General features: G+C 42.8%; 1 protein-coding gene across 3 annotated transcripts in view; it reads right to left on the bottom strand.

Moving 5' to 3' along the window:
• The window catches only part of LOC141167079 (scaffold attachment factor B2-like), a 183,333-nt gene that overhangs the window by 58,915 nt on the left and 104,173 nt on the right, over nucleotides 1–20,245 (bottom strand). For all 3 annotated transcript variants that reach the window (XM_073654455.1, XM_073654621.1, XM_073654535.1), the window contains exons 12-14: nucleotides 16,598–16,734; nucleotides 14,100–14,390; nucleotides 12,536–12,670 (exon numbers count right to left, since the gene is read on the bottom strand). In XM_073654455.1, coding sequence (XP_073510556.1) covers nucleotides 12,536–12,670; nucleotides 14,100–14,390; nucleotides 16,598–16,734 — 563 coding nt within the window. The remainder of the gene's footprint in view (nucleotides 1–12,535; nucleotides 12,671–14,099; nucleotides 14,391–16,597; nucleotides 16,735–20,245) is intronic.

Below are 20,245 nucleotides of genomic sequence, written 5' to 3'. Positions count from 1 at the left end.
AGACCACGAATCAGCCTTTAGGGTACAGGTAATTTGGTGCATAATATTGAAGGTTTTCAGGCCAGTTGAATCTGTGTAAGACTTGGTTCCTTCAATATTTGGACAAGCCACACACTTGCCACCGGGTGAACATCCTAGTCAGGGGCATCCATTACCCACAAATGTACAGGTTTAATTTGTATAATGGCTCCTCACAAGGTGATCACTAAGACTCAGAACAGCAGTAAGTGATGCTAGGTATTTTGGTAAGGTCTCATCATAGTGTTTGTGAGTGGTAATTCGTAATAAAACATGTTTGATTTAATGGAGATAATGTATGAGCAGTGTATGGTAACAGGTGTCTGGATGTATTTTTTGCTCTGTGGTAAACCCGTTTGATGTATCTACAGCTATAGCCATGTTCCCGAAATCTTATTCTGAAGTCTTTCGCCTTAGTCTCAAAGTTTACAGCTGTCGAAAAAGATTGCAAAAGGAAACCGGATGAAGAGGAGATTTTTTTTTAATAAAATTAATATATTTTACAGATGTAGTTATTCTGTAGATGTTGGTCAGTAGCGTATTATAAGAATCTCTCAAATGTTGATATCCAAAAAAAAAAAAAAAAAAACAGACAAGTTTGTGTAGTTCTACAAAAACATGTCGAATCCATCTTGAATCACGTGACATGGAGAAGTGGGGGTGGGGGTGTGGGGGGGGGGGGGGGGGGCTGGACCTTTTGTGTGTGCATGCTTCAGCCCAGACTGACTTTTTATACCCGTCCATCCTAGATGACCTCAACCCCTGACGAAGGTATGCCAAAACGCAAATCGGGGTGGGCGCATATCGTGGACTGAACACTGCTATTCACATCTGTCCAGGTACATCTCCCCCTAAGCTAATATGGGCACATTGTGTGACTTAAGGTCTTTTGCTGACATCCATATTGGATTAACCATATTGTTTTCATGCCCAGGATCTATTTGCATTTTATTTGGTTAGGTTAACATACCCCATACCTTGATTCAATTTGGCAATCCTATTGTATGGATACTAGATCTACTGAAAAATTACACTTTATGTGGAGTAACATTATATATATTTATATTACATCAGATTGAATTTACACACATGCATACCATCCAACAGCAGCTCCCTCCCCCTTCTCTACATACTCATCAAATTTGTCATGTGATATTCGCATTTTTTTTTTTTTTTTTGCATGTCTTGATCATGTTTCTAATAAACTTTATATTTCATTGCAACTATTTGACTGCAATCTCGGTCTCTTTTCTTGTTTGTACACCAGTATTAATGAAGGGCTCGCTTGCGTAAGATATGCTGAATTCATTAAGAGGCACACATCACTTACCAAATTCAGTACAACTTTGTGGCATGCACCTCGTCAGAAATGTTACTCCAGTCAAGGAGTGGCAACACCTCACCCACTCCTATCTCTGCGCCACTTTTGATGGTAGTTTAAAGCAGCTCCACCAAATGCCAAAAGCTGTAAAATGGCGCAACTGCAGGTTGCCCAAAAATTTAACAACGTTTAAAAGGCAGTTTTCTGGCGAAATCACGTTGATAAACTGCCCACACATTGTGACTGTTAGATGTAAATCTAAAACTTCTGAAAACCACATAATTAACAAATGACCTGATTTTCCTCAGTATTACAGTAATGCATGATTTATTTTTCTTCAAAATTTGAGGAGATTCTTTTCTCTTTTAGGCTGCGTGCCCACGAAGCATTTTCCAAGCATTTATGCTGTGGAATTTACGCAGCGTAAACGCTTGGGAAACGCTTGGTAATCCGCCCCCCATGGTCCCCAATGATAAGCCGCAATGTCAATGCCCATCCAGACCTGGGTACCATAGAAACTGTAAAAAAAAAAAAAAAAAAAAAAAAGAATTTAAAATAAAAATTAAAGCTTATACTCACCTTCCGGTGTCCTCCCGGTGTTTTGACTGCTCCGTCCGGTCTCTTGCATTGCTCGCGCTGTTGTGAAGGACCTGCCATGACGTCATTGAGACATGCGATCTGACACATGACTGAATGACGTCACTGCAGGTCCTTCACACCACCGCGAGCAATGCAAGACACCGGACGCAGCAATCAAAACACTGGGAGGACACTGGAAGCTTTATTTATTTATTTATTTTTACCATTCTTATATTTTTTTTTTTTTTTTAACTAACTTGGTCACACTACTATAAATCCATCTCGGTTGCATGGATTTATATAGTGTGAACAAATTGTCAAGCACTTTCCAAGTTTGCTAAAATCTCTTGGAAAAGAGCCTGACAACCCGCATGCAGAAATGCATGCAAAGACGCTTCACAAACGCTTCTACCTGGCGGGAAAAAACGCATGTAAAAACCGCATGCGTTTTTTCCTGCCAGGGAGAAGTGTAAAAAATATGCAGCATTTCTGCATCGTGGGCACATAGCCTTAGGCTATGTGCCCACGATACAGAAATGCTCTGGATTTTTCTTAAGCGTTTCTGCATCTCCCTGGCAGAAAAAACACATGCGGATTTTACATACTGATTTCTACCTGGCAGAAAAAACACATGTACAGAGTTTGTGCAGCGTTTTTAACATGCGATTTCGCATGCGGGTTGTTAAGCGCTTTTCCAAGCGATTTTAGGCTTCGTGCCCACGATGCAGAAATGAAACAAATTTTGCTGAGCATTTCTGCATCTCCTTGGCAGAAAAACGCAGCAAACAATCACAATACCACTATATCAAACAGTACCTAATGTGAAATCTTTAATAAACAAGGAGTGCTCCCACAAACGTGAAGGGAGGGATTCTAAGAGTGCTGTCATGGTCTCCGAAAAATCCCATTACTGGTAAGTAACGTATGACTATCCGTACGACCATGACAGCACCACGAGAGAATTGCACATATGAAGTCTAGGGAGAGACCACAGTCGGGGGGGAACCCTTCTCCCAAAGGGGAGGTCAGATGAAAGAGAAGACCAGGTAGCAGCCTTACATATGCCTTCTGTCGAGACACCCGTATTCTCCACCCAGGAGGTCGCCACTGCCCGGGTGGTGTGAGCCTTCAACCATTGTGGTACTTCCTCACCACTGGATGCATAAACTAGAGAAATAGCCTCCCTAATCCATCTAGCTATGGTGGACTTTGTAACCTTTAAGCCTTTCTTAACTCCTTGGTAGGATATAAATAAAGAACTGTCTCTCCTAAAATCTTTGGTGACCAAGAGGTACCTAATCACACACATCCTCACGTCTAACGTATTGAATTCCGCTTCTTTCTGGTTACACGGTTCAAGACAGAAAGAGGGCAGGATTACTTCTTTGAGCCTGTGGAAAAGGGAAGCTACTTTAGGGAGATAAGCGGAATCAGGCTTATTCTATCATCCAGTATCTGAGTAAAGGGCATGGCCGAAGAGCCTGAATATCACTTATTCTCCTAGCAGATGTTAAAGCTATCAAAAGTGCCGTTTTAAGGGAGAGTGACTTAAGAGTAGCTAACTACTGGCTCAAAAGCTGAACTGGTTAAGGCCTTTAGTACCAAATTTAGAGCCCAGGGAACCAATTTGCTTTTGATGATGGGCCTGGCACTAAATGCAGCTTTAATAAAACGAGAAATCCAAGAATTTTTCGCCAGATGACAAGAATATAAGGCGCCTAAGGTAGAAACTTTAACTTTTAGGGTACTAGTGGGTAACCCAAGATCAAGACCTTTTTGTAAAAAAATCTAAAATGTTACCTATTGGTGCCCCCTCACCAACCCTGGAACCGGACAAGGACAAGAATTTCTTCCAAGTTCTAGTGTAAATTCTAGTTGTAATAGGTTTTCTGCTACGCATTAGGGTAGCTACTAGGCCTTGAGAGAACCCTTTCCGTTTTAACAGCGATCTTTCAAGTTCCATACCGTCAAGTGGAGGCCAGACGCTTGAGGATGGACTATGGGACCCTGGAAGAGGAGATCCGGAACCTCGGGCAGGACCCAAGGATCTGAGACGGACATGCTCCTCAGGCATGAGAACCAGGGCCTCCTAGGCCAAAAGGGTGTGACCAGCAGAACCCTCGCCTTGTCCTCCCTGATCTTCCTTATGACCATGAGAAGAAGAGTCAACGGGGGAAAGGCATAGGCCAGGCTGAAATCCCAAGATATTTGGAGGGCGTCCACTGCCAGGGGATTTTCTCTGGGATTTAGGGAACCGAAGAGCCTTGTCTTTCGGTTTAGTCTTGTGGCAAACAGGTCTACCACAGGAGGCCCCCTATCTTTGGACTATTTGGGAGAAAATGTCCTGTTTTAGTTCCCATTCTCTCTGTCTCAGAGGATAGCGGTTTAGGAAGTCTGCCTTTGTATTTTCTTTTCCCTTTATATGAAGGGCAGTTAAGGAACGAAGATGACATTCTGTGATCTGAAAGAGATGATCAGTCACTCATCAGTGATCTTGACAGTGTACCCCCCCGGGTGGTTCACGTAAGCTACCGTGATTCTATTATCCAAAAGGATCATTCCATTTTGGTTTTGGAGAAAGACTAAGAAATAATTAATCGCCTTGACTATCGCTAGCAACACTTTGGTGTTGGAGGAGAGACTCATTTCAGCATTCGACCAGGACCCCTGGGCCACCTTCTCTTTTAAATGGGCTACCCACCCACTGGAACTCCCGTCGGTGGTAATAGTTCTAGTGGTTCTAAGCACCCAGGGAACTCCTCGAGATGGGTTTGCCTCATCTTCCCACCACTGTAAAGACTCAACTGAACGGGGTGACAAGGACAACTTGCCTACCAGGCGTCCCTTCAACAAAATATTCGTCCCACTGTAGACCGCTCGAGTGGTATTGTGCCCACAGAACCCCAGGGAAACATGATGTCCGGGTACCCAACAAGGACATTGCTGCTCTAAGGGACATGACCGGATTTGATACTGCCTTTCTCACTTGATCCCTAACCCTTTGTTTTTTGGCTTCCGGGAAGTAACATACCTGAAAATCTGAATTCAGCATAATACCTAAAAATTACTGAATTTTGGTGGGCATTAGACTAGATTTTTTTTAAATTAAGCACCCAGCCCAGACTCTCTAAGATGGTGATCACTACTTTTAGGTGTCTATTACATTGGAAGGCAGCATTTCTAACTATCAAGAAATCATAGAGATAAGGGATAATCAATTTATCATGTTCCCTGACATAAGCCATGACCTCCGCTATAACTTTAGTAAATACCCAGGGGGCTATGGCAAAACCAAACAGCAGGAAGAAGCCCATCAGCCCCCCCGCCTGGGCTGCGAGTCACTGACTCAACCTCCAGGGTTCCAGAGTAGAGGAAGAAGCACCGAACAGAAGACCTCTACCTTTTGGCTTGCGGTCTTCCCATTTATCCTGATCCCTCTGTGGCCGTCAACATACAAATCTTCTCCTGCTAAAAGACCGCTGACTGTTTATACCCAGGCATGGACAGGATAGGGAAACCTTTTTTTTACGGTCGCTTGCTTTATCCAAGATTTCGTCCAGAATTGGGCCAAAGAGATGTTCCCCTTCACAAGGTATAGCATACAGTCTAGTTCTAGCTTGGATGTCTCGCGGCCAACACTTAAGCCACAGGGCTCTACGGGTGGCATTGGACATAGAGGCTGATCTAGCAGCCAACCTAAACGAATCTGCGGAGGCATCCGCTAGGAAAGCCGTTGCCCCCTGCATGAGAGAGATGCTAGATAAAATCTCCTTCCTGGATGTATTACTTTTCAGGCAGGATTCCAGCTGTTCTAGCCATATTATCAAAGACCTAGCCGTACAAGTTGCAGCAACTGACGGCTTTAAAGCCCCAGCAGTTGTTTCCCAGGTGCGTTTGAGAAATACATCCGCTTTTCTGTCTAATAAGTTCTTAAAGGCCCCCATTATCAAAGGAGAGAGAAGACTTCCTAGATGCCTTTGTTATAGCTGCATCTAGCCTTGGAGCCTTCTCCCAGGAGGAAGAGGCCGAGTCCTCAAAGGGATATTTTCTTTTACACAATGGGGGAAGAGAACCCTTTCTTTCCAGCCTTTTCCATTCTCTATGGATCAGATCTTGCAGTTTATCATTAAATGGAAAACATCTTTCCCTCTGTCCCAGTCCCCTGAACATAATGTCCTGGACTGATTTCTCTGGTCTGGAATCCGTAATGCCCATAGTCGAGCAGACAGCCTTAATCAGAAAGTCAATTTCATTCAGTGGAAAACAGTGCTGACCTGTACCACTATCTGAGGATGAGGAGGATGAAGAAGATGAATCGTCGGAGTCCACCTCATAGGTTGACGATAGGGAGTAATCAGGGGTTGGGGAGACCTCACAATTTGCTTTTTTTCTCTTCGTTTTTTTTATCTTTTTTTTTTTATATAGATTGTCCGACTTTACCAAGGACTTCAAGCCTGAGGCAAAACTAGGGGTCTCGTCTGCAAGAGTCTGGTATATACAGGACTGGCACAGTCTTTAGGGATACGAGTCCGCCAATATGGCCTAAAAAGGTACTGGTTTGGAGTAAGGAACTTTCTCAGCCGGTGGATCGTCCCTGGAGGCTGCAGATTCGTCCATCCTGCTGAAGCTACGATGACTGGACCTGGTCACAGATCCTCGCCTTCCTTTAGACCGGGAGTTACCGGTGACTCGAGGGGGTCATGTCTCCTGGGGCTCCCCAAGTGGCCACTGAGATGGCGAAAGCGGCGGCCGCTGGATTTGCTGCTGTTCACTTTCATTTTACTGACAGAGCCAGAAGTAGCTGGGAAGCCTGGAGCAATGGTGCCTAAATGCTTATATAGCAGCACCTGCTCCACATTCATTTTTTTTATTTTTTAATATTACTTTCAATGCTAGGTGCAATTGCCCACTAGGCGTGCCACCTACTGGCCATAGGGGCTATTGCACCACTCCTTCTGGCGTCTGCACACAAGTGGCCAGAACTTCCTGGTCTGGTCACGTGACTGCCTGGGAGCACAGTGGCGTCATCAAGCAGTGCCCGCTGCCATACGGAGAAACCGGAAAAACGCAGCCCCGCCACATTACACGACGCTAAGTACCCAACAGAGGCGTCGCTCTCCATACATCAGCGCAATTTTGGGTCTGCCAACCCCAGACAGGGGTGCAGCCCCCACTGTCATCCGGCGCCCGCATGTTGCAAGAGGCGACCCACCTTAGACAGGGGCGCTGCGCCGGTCCTTATCTAGTGTCCTCGAAGTTGGGGCTGCCATCCCCAGACAGGGGCACAGCCCCACGATGCTGCGCCATTAATATGATGCTGGGGCTACCGACCTCAGATAGGGGTGCAGCCCCTGCTGAAATATGGAACCACACGATGCCGGGGCTGCCACCCCAGACAGGGGCGCAGCTCCACGGCCACTGGCACAAAGCGATGCCGTAGGTGCTATCCCCAGACAGGGCACTGCTCGACATCTGGACGTCTTTAACAGGCAAGCCTGACACAGGTTCCCTCCATCAAGGACAGGAAACCTAACCGAGGCGAGAGAGAGGGCCACCCCTTTTAAGTCTCTAGGTTTCCTGTCCTTGGTGGGCAGATCCCCTCTCTCGTGGTGCTGTCACGGTCGACCGATTTCTTGGTACCCCAAAAATGGATAGTAGATCAGGTGCCTATGATATCAGAATTTATTGATAAAGTTGACTGGCTAGTAAATTTGGAAAGAGGCATATACCTAAAAAGAGATGCCATCTCTAAATTAGACAAGATATGGGGTCTATGGATTGATGGCTCTGGTGTGACATCTAATGAACTGTGGAGATTTTGCCTTGGCTTGCTTTGAGTTACGTTTATATGATGCCTCAAATTAAACTTCTTTGAAAATTAATTAAAATGTTATTAGTACTTCCACAAGTTATTTGTAATTGCATTGACTATTGTCACTAAGTGCAAATATTTGTTCATCTAATTATGCTGGTTTTGCAGAGCCAAGATGTATAAATAACTCATGTTTAATGCTTCTTAAGGTTGAGCAGTGGATAACTGTTTCGCTCCTATGTTTGTCTGGTTGTTATTTTTTTTTTCTTCTCTCCTTTGTGTAAATCTTTATAAAAATTGCAAATATGTCAGTTTAGTGCCCATACATTGTGCCCAGCCTGTCCTTCTGGCGATACGCACCCCCAGTAAATTGTTAAGTGCTGTCTCCCCACTACAATAATGCCAAACACGTGGTCGCTTACTGTGGTTCAGGCACAGTGGAGCTCAGAAAGAGGGGGGCATTTGGATTTGGGAGAGCATTGTTCAGTGGATTTTATTTGAGGGGGCAAGAGCCATGTCGCTTTTCCAGAGTCTTTGTTCTACCAGTAACGTGGGAACCCCTATAGTTGCAGTCACAGATGATGGACCCGAGATGGGGCTGGTTTTGAGCGGGATAAATTAGGGTTTTTATTGGTAACATTTTGGGGTACATAATATTTTTCGATAGTTTCCAGAAGAAGGCTGGAATCATATTTTTGTGTTCTATGATGAGCATTTACGTCAGGGTCTCCGTGTAAATCCCACAAAAAACGTGATCCACCGAAACCCCCAACGGAAAAATTAAGTAGATGGATACAGTTTGGGCTCCGTTTGGCATCTGCTCCGGTGGTGTCCATCTTTTTAGGCCTGCACAGATCTGTGGTCACCTACACTTGTGCGCTAAAAAGACACCTAAAATGATGGGACAGCGCCGGAACACAGACCAGAGGTTCCGTCGAGGGCTTTGTCTGAATCGCAGTTTTTGAGAACTTACACGGAAACCCCAACGTAAGCGCTCAGTGGAGTGTGCAGAAAAATGTGAGCTGAGCCTTACCCGATTTTTGTAAGGTGGAATGAACAAATCGACATCAGTGCAAGACTAGTTCTTATTTTTATATTTGCACGTTTCACCGTGCGGTATAAGAGAGAAGGCAGATCTATTATTTAAGGTGGGACGGTGAGATTACAGCGATACTAGATTTATATGGGTATATAGGGCAGCAAGGGTAATTTAAAACAACCTTTAATTAGTTAAATTTAAGAATATGCAACACTCCTTAAAACCAAAATAAGACCAATCAAGGTCAATATAGTAGTTTAACAATGTCCAAGACAATAGTATATGGTAATACTCCGATGCAGTAACACTGTTGTACCAAAAAGGACAGAGTAAAGCTCCAAAAAAGAGAGGGCAGAATGGCCTTTGGAGCTGACTCCCTGTCCCAAAAATGAATACTCATATGAACCAATCTCAAACCATTAAACAATGGAAAAGACATCAATATGCACAGACCCTGCACTTGCCCTCAATATGCCTCTCATGCGCCCCGACGCGTTTCATCCTTCTCAGGAATTTTCAGGGGACATGAGTACATGACAGAGCTGGTTGCTATGCTATTCTTTTATATTAGGAGTCAATGTGTACTCCACTACATGCTAAAAGGGAGTGCTGGAGGGAGTCAGTAGAGGGGATGTATATATATCAGGGTTAATCAAGGGAAATCACAAACGGGTGACTCATAGTTGTGTTTGGTCCAATCTAAGTTTCCTCCAAGTATATATGTAGATTAAGAGTCCACCATCTTGGTCCTTAACTGTGGAGTATAGCCATGTGGACAAACAGTGTGCGTCCAGTTCAGCACTCCCACAAAGGAGGCGCACAAGTCACTTCTCGAGGCGGGGATCGAAAAAATAAGCATAGACGCTGTCGTTCCCGCCTGAATTGGAATGCATATCTGAGACGCATAAGTCTTATCCGGTCCCATGATTCCACACCAAGGCTAGATACCAATGTGGAAAGCATGGTTCACATCCGTGGGTAATAAAGCTAACGGTAACCTAACGGTAATAGCATACACTCTGCATACCCAATTCTGTTTTTGACGGATATGCACATGGTTAGATGCACTGAACACTGGGGTTACTAAACACACTCCCTGTTTCGTTTTTTCCATAAATAGATGCATATTGATTCCTTTTCCATTGTTTAATGGTTTGAGATTGGTTCATATGAGTATTCATTTTTGGGACAGGGAGTCAGCTCCAAAGGCCATTCTGCCCTCTCTTTGTTGGAGCTTTACTCTGTCCCTTTTGGTACAACAGTGTTACTGCATCTCTGAGTATTACCATATACTATTGTCTTGGACATTGTTATACTTCTATATTGACCTTGATTGGTCTTATTTTGGTTTTAAGAAGTGTTGCATATTCTTAAATTTAACTAATTGAAGGTTATGTTATGTTTTAAATTACACTTGCTGCCCTGTATATAAATAACAGGTCTTGATAAACTTTGGGGTTATTTACCCTTTTGCTGCATTTAGATTTATATGGGGTTTTTTTGTTTTGCTGCTATCAAAACAGTAAAAATACTTAAGAGTTTTTTTTTTTCTTTTTGGGTCATTCACTGTGTGGTAAAATTGATAAGACAGATTTATTCGCCGGGTCGGTACGATTACAGTGATGCCAGATTATATATTGTTTTATGCATTGCTATTTTTACAGACTAAAAACATTTAACAAAAATTAATTTGTTTTTGCATAGTCATTCTGAGAGCTGTAACTTAAGTGTTCTGCAGGATGGTTTGGTGTTTTTATTTGAACAATTTTTTTTCTTTTTACATATGACTTTTTGAAAGCTTTTTATTCACTTTTTGTGAGTCAGTATGATGAAAAAGCGACATTTGGCGTGTTTATTTTTTACAGCATTCGCCTTACGGAATAAATTATGCCAGTTTTATAGAGCAGGTGGTTCCAGAAGCGACAATACCAATTGTGTGTATATTTTTGTTTATTTTCGTATTATCACAAAAGCTGCTGTAGCAAAATGGCTTTTAGTTGTGTGGTTTTTTTTCATTTTTTTTTATTTCACTTTGTAGGACATGTATCATTATTATTTTGATTGCTGGTCTCCTAACATTGCAGTAATCGTGTACTGCAGTGCATGAGACCTGTCAGTCTATCACCGACTGTGCCTGTGAGACCCACCTTATAGCTGTATCTCAGAGGTCACTGTACCCTGGGGTCATCCCATGACCACAGGGTACCACGGTAACAATCGGGAAGCACGATTCTCATCGTGGGGGTCCAATGGTTATTATGCGGGCCCTGTGACCCCCTTGTAACCACTTAAAAACCTCTGCTGTGATTGACAGCAGTATTTAAGGGTCTTTAAAAATGGCCAGGGCCAATACAGTTGACACCCGCGGGAAATTCATTAGTGGGGCGGCGCTACACTGTTCTTCCTCAGTGTTAAAAAGCAGAGCTGAGGAATAAGGACCCTTAACGACAGCAGTTTAAAGGCGTATCATTGGTCGTTAAGAGGTTAAACAATTTTGTTTTTTGCTGAGAGCCATAACCTTTTTTTTATTTGTTTTTAAAGATATATGAAGGCTTGTTGTTTGCTTACTGTGCTTTAGTTTTTTTTTTGTTTTTATTGCTACCAATTTGGGAGTCCAAACATCTTTATATTTTTTAAATTTACATTTTTGTGAAAAAGGGTTTAACAAAAAAAGCAATTCTGATGTAGTTTTTCTTCCTTTTGTGTTTTCCACCAGGCAGGCTAAATAATTTGTTTTGAGCGAACGTGCTCGGATAACGTGCTATCCCAGCATGCTGGGGTGTTTCCAAGTATCTTGAGAGTGCTCAGATAAGTTCGAGCCCCTGCGGCTTCATGTTTTGTGGCTGTTTTTATTAACTTAACTTACTTTTTAGGTCTCATTCAGATATGTGATTTTTTTTCACGCTCTCAAAAATATGGTCCGAATTCAATCCGTACTTTGGATCCTATATTCATTGGTGCTTGGTCAGTGTTTCACCAACAATTTTCTTAAGGATCCAAAAAAAATGCAAAGCTTCCCCTAATCATTTCAATATTAAATGGACAGCACACAGATTGCACACACATGGATGGCATCCGTATGCCGTCTGATGTTCACTGACCCACAGACTGAGGTCACGTTCACATGTTTAGCATTTGACATCAATGTTTGTATCTGAGAAAACATAGCTCCAACGTGTAATGTGAAAAATAAACCAAAAGATTGTGTGTGTCTTGCACAATTTATTAGGCTCTGATCTATCGCACACTGGAGGCCATAGTTAAACCTCTGATTGCCACAGCAAACATTGGCTCTAAAGGTTCATGCTACCGGTACCCTATGAAGTATCAGAGGGAGCGATCATCCCATCAAACTCCTTGCGACTGTACCATGTGAGGAGTTAACTGAGCCACTGCAAACACTGACCACATTTGCTCCTTTGCTATGTCAAGCTAGCTAAGGATAAAGAGTGTTGATAGGCAGCGAGAGCCCTTGGTTCACAATGCCAGGGAAAATATTCATTGGACTTCCATGGCACGTCCATTAAGATGTACAAAGCCAGTGCTGTGAAGGGATGTGGTTATGACAATTTTATATCATCTCTAACACATGCAAGCACAGAGAGGATACATATTTAAAATGTTTAGCATTTTTAAACACACCTAGTATGACATCAATATAGGTAAAAAGTAAAACTATACTACTATATAAAGGAACTTGCAGATGAAATAAAATGATGAGGAAATGTAATAAAAGCATGCAGATTTTTATCAATACATATCTTACCTGTCCATATGCAGATGATTCATGAATCGACCGCGATCTCTGCTATCAAAATCATGATAACGGTCTGATCTTCCAAAATCATGGTATCGATCATCTAAAGCAATTCTCTTGGACTCTAGCCAATAAGGATCATCCCTTTCAAAGATTAAAAACAAACAATAAGTTCACAGATCTAGCAAAGCACATGCGTGTCAAACATACCAGCTACATGTTAATGTTATTTAGTAAAATTAGTGAGGATCTAACAATGCAAATTGCCATTTTAAAGTGAACCTGACAGCTGATGCACGCTGCCCGTGGACTCGGCAGCATATATCAGGCACTGGCTGTATGATCTCAGCCAGGTATGTTTGATTCGCTGTCGAGAATGACATGCATTCACAATATGATGGCAAGAACTTTGGCTAGGATAGAGATTTACCCACCATTCATACTTTGCTATGTAATACATATACAAATAGAAAAATGACAAGCCTTTGTGGCACTCAATGGAATGAACAACATCCAGGCAATGGTTTTAGCATCAAAATCTTCAATTAGAAAAGCTGTACAATACAATAAAAATGTCATTATTGCAATTTTTCATAATTTAGTAATTTTACAGGGGAAAAAAAAAAAAAAAAATCAAGACTTGTTTTATCCTAGATTACAGAATGCTTTAGTATATAGAGATGTTTAAGCTTCTGATCTGACAAAATATTAACATCTATTGCCGTTCTCTCATGAACCACTGATTGGATTAACATGTGATGTGACTGTCACAGGACTTGAGTTATAAAATACTCCACTCTGTAATAATCCCCATTTCTGTCTGTCATGTCATAGTAAGGGTTTATGCAAGACGACAGAGAATCTGACAGCAGAATCCTGCCAAGTGCACGACATCTTCATGTGTTTCTATGATGCACACTGCACCTGTGTTCAGTCCATGCATTGCGGTCAGAGATAGGACCAAGATCCTCAGACGTCTGCATGGGCCCTTACACTATGCAAAGATTTTACTAAAAATTTCTGGAGTTGGCTGCAATTTGATGATTGAGATTCATGACTTGCTTCCCACAAAAAAAAGTGAAGATCAATATTAATGTCTTGTCCTCTAACCTCTGAGTGTATACTAATTATGTGCATATGCAGTTTGGCAATGTATGTCATCCATTTGGATTGTTAATCTCATGGGGCGACTTATCAGCCAATGCACTTTATGGTCACATTATACATTTTTAATAGGAATAGATATTTTAATTTGAGTGGCATTTTGTTTATCTTTGCCCATTTCATCTGACTCAATTACAGTAGGAGCTGTACACTCATAAGACTCCTATCTGTATTGCTTATTCTCCTGTTCTTCTCTAGTGGGCAGCATGTGGGTTTTGCAGACTTGTCAATTGTACAAAGACAACCAAAAGCAGGGGAAAATTGCACAGCTGTCAAAAATGGTGACAAGACTAAGTTAGCTTCCAAATTATTGGGAGCACTGGTAACTATTATGTTTGCCTGATCCGTTTAATCCGATTGACAGGAAGCATTACAATGAAATGACCTAGTGGGTGCCATAAAGGCTTACCTTAAGTCCATGTCATATGGCCTTCGCACTCCTGGTCGTCGATCCTGTTCATATCGCAACCACTCTTGTTGACGATGTAGCTCCTCTCTCTCTCTCTGGATGCGATCCTGCTCTATGCGTCTCTCTTCCTCTATACGCATCCTCTCTCTTTCCAGTCTTTCACGCTCCATGCGTTCCCTTTCTAGACGCTCTCTTTCTATTTCAAGTCTGACACGTTCTCTTCGTAATCGCTCTCGCTCTTCTCTTTCCCGAACCATGAGGACTCGCTCCCGCACACGTTTATCCCTTTCTCTGAAGAAACAGATTAATTGCATTACCAAGAGTTGGGAGATTTTTTTCTGCAGTATGAAATGCTCTTTATATGAAGCTCTATCACCACTAATATGTATCCCGCTAGAGCTTCTCATGTACAGATATACAATACTAAAGACAACACAAAAATATATCCATAAGTTATGCCATGAACATCTGACAGATATGGGTCCCACCTTTAGTACCCGCATCAATTTCCAGAAGCATGGCGTCCAACCAGCAGTGGGTGGAGAGAAGACCATTATGAGAGTTCTGAAGAGCAGGGCAAATGCACCTGCTAATTGCACAGCATTGTAAGAACCAAGAATGGAGTTTATGCAGGTGCTTTTCTTTACACAAAGTTCTTGAAGTTAACTTTTGAGCACCTGAGATGGAACTACTAAAAGGTTTGAGCCCAAAAAGGGGCATAAGAGGATGTTTGGTTGACTTAGAAATGATTTGATTCAGAGGTTTTACACCTTCTTCCTTTCACAGTCAGTTTCCCTACACATTCAACTTTGATGTGCTGTGCCGTCTTAAAGCAGCTGAGTAAAAAAAAAAAAAAAACCCCGAAACAAACATGTTAGAAACTCCCCCATTGAACCTTCAGAATGAGCTCACTGATGGATTTTCAGTTAACCCATTGTGCAGCCAGCAATGGACAGGGCAAAACAGAGGCTACGGAAGGAAATGGGGAAATTTTGTTGTTTTTTTTAATAAAACCAGTTACATGTATTTTTAATTAAAAATTATTTTTGGATCTAAGAAAAAAAACACATTCTCCCCAATGACAACCCTTTAACCTTTTCACATAAACCAGTGTGAGGGTAGGTGAATACTCGCCTTTTGAAGTCTTCCACCCTCTTCTGACTCACATGATTTTTTGTAACTTGAAGCCTCTTTAACAATGTAAGCCTATGGAGTCTTATTGTAACGCTGCATAAGATTACATTGTAAATGTCACTTCCAGCTCACACCTAGACCCCAGTGTAATCCTGAGTCAGAATAGATATCACATGAGAGGAGAGAGGACTGGCATGGAACTGGAAACCAAGCAATCATTTAGCGTATTAATGCAATTACACACACATTTACACAGGTCTAGCTAATAAAAAAAAAAATATTCATAAGGGGCCTTATTTCCCAGAAATTGTCAGTGTAAAAACACACAGTTCACATGACGTGTGCACCACTAATACAAGTCGTAAATTAAAGGGAAAAAAGAGGAAGAACAGGGGAACAAAAGAATGTGAAAGGAATAAAAGTAACTTCGACTCCGCACAATAATAACGTCCTTTTGCCGCTGTCAGCTGCTCCTGGAGGAGGGGAGGAGACGGGGACCTCCGGTCACTGGATGTCCATAAGGATCCCGGCATTCACTTGTCATTGAGCGCTCATGCTGCTAACATCAGGAAGAGGTCCCAGTCTCCTCCCCACCTCCAGGAGAAGTTGACGGGGGCAGGACGACGGTATTGTGCGGCGCCTCTGTAGCTCATCGTGGCCATGGAGGCTCTCTGAGGATCACAGGAGATCAGCACCTCTGCCCCCCGGACCATGTGGATTAATCCCGAGGAAGTGCTGCTGGCAAACGCTCTGTGGATCTGTGAAGTGCAGGAGTGGGGGGGGGGGGGGGGGGGGGGGACCTCTACTATGGGCCATACAGGTAAGTATAGATTTACGTTTCTATCACCTGTATGCCCAGAGTAGAGGTCTGATATCTCCCAGGGGGTGACATTCCCTTTAAGGGTTTACATAAGGAAACCATGGTGACAGGTTCACTTCAAAAATATTTGTTTTCCTTTAATTTATTTTTTTACATTAAACTTAATAACCTCACTAAGGCATTGAAGAGGCTATCCTATGCTTAGTAGTACAGTGCATTATTTTCAGTCTGATACTGTTATATCTGTGATAAAGCCACAGAACTGAGACACTGACCGACTGGCGGGTCTCTTGGCAATTTCCTCATAGAAGCCTATAAGGCAGCCAGCTCAGGTTAGAAGCCCTGCCCTTCAGGCAGGGTACCAATACCATGAAGACAAGCAGGCTTATCCCATCCTAATGGAAAGCAACATTTAGGTAACATGAGGTAGTTAAACACAACTTTAAAACATTAACATCTGAAATAAAACTAAATTTTGACATTTTTTAACGAAGATGCAGTATTTTTTTTCACAATAGGATCAATAAAACAAGATAAAACATACCTTTGTCTCTCCATTTCTCTAATCTCTCTCTCCCTTTGCCTTTGACGCTCACGCTCCCTTTGCTCTTTAATTTTATCAAAGGAAAGAATCTCTCTTTTCTCTTTACTGCCAGATTTTCGGTCACGGCTTTTGGAACTCTAAAACACAGAAAGTAGTATGGCTCTAATTGAAAATTATTTTCTTTAAGTATGTGATACATCCAAGGAGAGGAGAGAGTGAAGCAGCTGCTGATTGGTCGTAGGGACCGTGTGAAGTAACCATGTCACGCAGTACCTGGGAGAGTCAATGCTGACACCGTTGGAATGGCGACAGCACCAGAGGTGATTATAGAAGTGTTATTATACTAGGGGAAAACGGATTGAGAAGGGGTTGTCAGTAGTGGACATCCCCTTTAATCAATACAAAATAAGTGTCTTGTCTAGCTAAGGAGAGAAAATAGAATTAGACTTACCGGTAATTCAGTTTCTAATAACCCTCCACGACAGCACCAAAGGAGGATGTCAACCCACCCTAATAGGGACAGGAAACAAGAAGAAGTCAAATAGCCCCTTCATCATCCTCCCTCCAGTGTTTTTAAAAAGGACCACACAAGTATGAATGCTTCAAATTATATTTATTCTTATTCAAAGTAAATAATTTTTCGGCTAACCAAGCCAGGGAGGGAATTATCCATACTGTCGTGGAGGATTATTAGAAACCGAATTACCGTAAAGTCTAATTCTATTTTCTCCAATAACCCCCCCACAACAGCACCAAAGGAGGAGTACCAAAGACTCATGTTTAGGGAGGGACAATGGCCTGAAGGCCAAGTCTTTAATGGACATTAAATTAAGTTTGTAATGCTTGGTGAAGGTATGGACTGAGGACCAGGTAGCTGCTCTACATATCTGCTTGAGGGAAGCATAAGCCTTCTTTGCCAAGGAGACGGACATGGCTCTAGTAGAGTGCGCTTTCAGCTTCTCTGGCGGTGAGAGATTTTGGATCTGATATGATTCTACAATTGCTTTCTTGATCCAACTAGCAATAGTACTTTTTGAGACTCTCCTCTGTTCTGACCAGATGGCTGAATAAAGCGGTTCAGATCCTTCCTCCATGCCTGTGTTTTTTGGAGGTAGTGAAGAACGACCCGCCTTACGTCTAAAGAATGGAATTCTACTTCGCTTTTATTTTTTGGGTTGTGACAGAAGGAGTGCAGGATTATCTCCTGTGATCTATGAAACTCTGAGACCACCTTTGGTAAGAAAGATGGGTCCAATTGTAGAATAATCCTATCATCCATAATTCTCAAATTACAGGTCATTCACTGAGAAAGCCTGGATTTCTCCCACTCTCCTGGCCATGGTAATTGCTACTAAAAAAGTTGTTTTTCAAGCTAACTTATCCAGCTCTATTGAGGCCAAAGGTTCAAACGGTGGTAGTGACAGACCTTTAAGGACAATATTAAGATCCGAGGAGGGAACGTGGTTGATTATTCTAGGACGCAGACGAGTAGCTACTAGATGGAGTATTGGACCTTGATGGAGAAGGTGTTTGATTGCTGGCAGAATGAGGGGTCTTTTCTATGCTTAGATTGTTTAGTGCACAGAACCAGCTCCTTTTTGGCCAAAGTGAAGCTATTAAGATTATGTTGACCTCCTCGGTCATTACTTTCTGTAAGGTCTTGGGTAGCAATGAAATTGGGGGAAAAGCATAAGCTAGATAGAAACGCCACGGGTGAGTGAATGCATCTATCCCCAGGCATATGTCATCTGGATCTAGGGAGAAGTATTTTTCTGCCTGGGTATTTTGGCGTCTTGCAAAAAGGTCCACCTCCGGACGACCCCATCGTCTGGTCAGCATGTGGAAAATGTCGGAGTTCAGTTCCCATTCCCCCGGATGGATATTCCTTCTGCTCAGAAAATCGGCCTGGATGTTGTCTGAGCCTTTTATGTGCAGACCTGATAAGGAACAAAGATGTCTTTCTGCCCAGAAGAATATTCTTGCTGAGATACTTTTTAGATTCTCGTACCTTGTACTCCCTTGATGGGAAAGGTGAGTTGCGGTAGTCATGTTGTCTGAATAGACTTTTACGTGTCTGCCAACAATGATTGGAGCCGATATTTTGAGTGCCTCCTCCACTGCCTTTAATTTGCTGAAGTTAGAGGATTTTCTGCTGGTCTCTTCTGTCCAGACCCCTTGGAAGGGGGTTTGGGCTCCCCATCCAGTCTTGGTGGCGTCAACCGTGACTTATCAGAGGGAACTGAGCCCATGGAACCCCTGTTCTTAGGTTTCTTGGGCTGAGCCACCATGACAGGGATGTCTTCACATAATGAGGGATCATGATCTTCCTGTTATGGGAGTTCTGGGGATCAGTCCCACAGTGCGAAAATATAGGTCTGCAACACCCCGGTGTGAGCTTGAGCCCAGACTACGAGATTAGATGCAGGCTGTCATGGAGCAGAGGGCTGACATGGCAAGTCTTAGGTACACCTTGTTCCGGGTCTTCAGATTCGTTATCTTGGATCTCAAAAGTATCTGCTTGTCCCTTGGTAGGAAGGAGGTTTGTCTGGCGGAGTCAAATAGAACACCCAGGAATATTTTTTCTGTGGCAGGGACCAGGTCTGATTTTTGATGATTTATCAACCACCCTAGGGTGGTCAGGATTTGGATAGTCCTTTGCAGATCTTCCTGGACTGATACCACAGAGGGACCTACTAGTAAGAAGTCGTTGAGGTAGGGAATGATGCAGATTTTCTCCTTCCTGATAGAAGCCACTACCTCAGACATAATTTTGGTAAAAATTATTGGTGCTGAGGATATTCAGAACGGCAAGACGTTGAATTGGAAGGGTAGCGTCTGATCCTCTTGCACCACCGCAAAGCTTCGAAATTTTGGGTATGTTGGATGCATAGGGACGTGGTAGTATGCGTCCTGTAAGTCTATGGTTGCCATCACATATTCTTGTCCTATCAAGGGAACTACTGATTTGATGGACTCCATTTTGAATCTTCGGTTGATGATGTATTGAATTAAGGGTTCAAGATTTTTTATTCTGTAAGTGCAGTTTTTATTTTTTTTTAGCATAAACAGGCGTGAATAGTGGCCGGTGTGTCTGTTTTTGGGACCGGTGAAATAGCCACCAAGGATAGCAGGTTTCTTAGGCCGGATATAGGGCGGTTTTTAATCACGGGGAGATTAGACGAGTTAGTTACTCTTATTTTCCTTGGCGGAGAGGAGGAGAATTCGATCTTCACCCCTTCCTTTTATTGCCTTCAAGACCCATTGACTGGAGCAAATCTTTTGCCATTGGGGAAGGTATTTCGTGATTCGTCCCCCTACTGCTCTGGCGTCACCTCTTTTGTTGTTGCTGTCCTTTTGAGAAAAAATATTTCTATCTTTCCCCACTTTGGGGTAGCTCCATCGACCGAACTTCCATTTCCCCTTGTACTGAGGATTCTGCTCCTGAGGGGGGCGAAAGGGGGTCTTCTTGTAGTGTCTGGGTTCTGGCAAGGATTTCTTTTTATCAGCCGCCTTCTCCAGGAGGTCGTCAAGGGCCTGGCCAAACATATATTCTCCCCTGAAGGGAATGGAACAGAGTTTTTTAATTTGGAGGCCACATCACCGTTCCACGATTTCAGCCATAGTACTCGCCTTGTGGAGTTTGATAGT

Source organism: Phyllobates terribilis, unplaced genomic scaffold (assembly GCF_046119375.1).
Source record: "Phyllobates terribilis strain yellow unplaced genomic scaffold, ASM4611937v1 Scaffold_1__5_contigs__length_1240528914, whole genome shotgun sequence".
Classification (NCBI taxonomy): domain Eukaryota; kingdom Metazoa; phylum Chordata; class Amphibia; order Anura; family Dendrobatidae; genus Phyllobates; species Phyllobates terribilis.
This window is presented reverse-complemented; position numbering and strand designations above follow the sequence as displayed.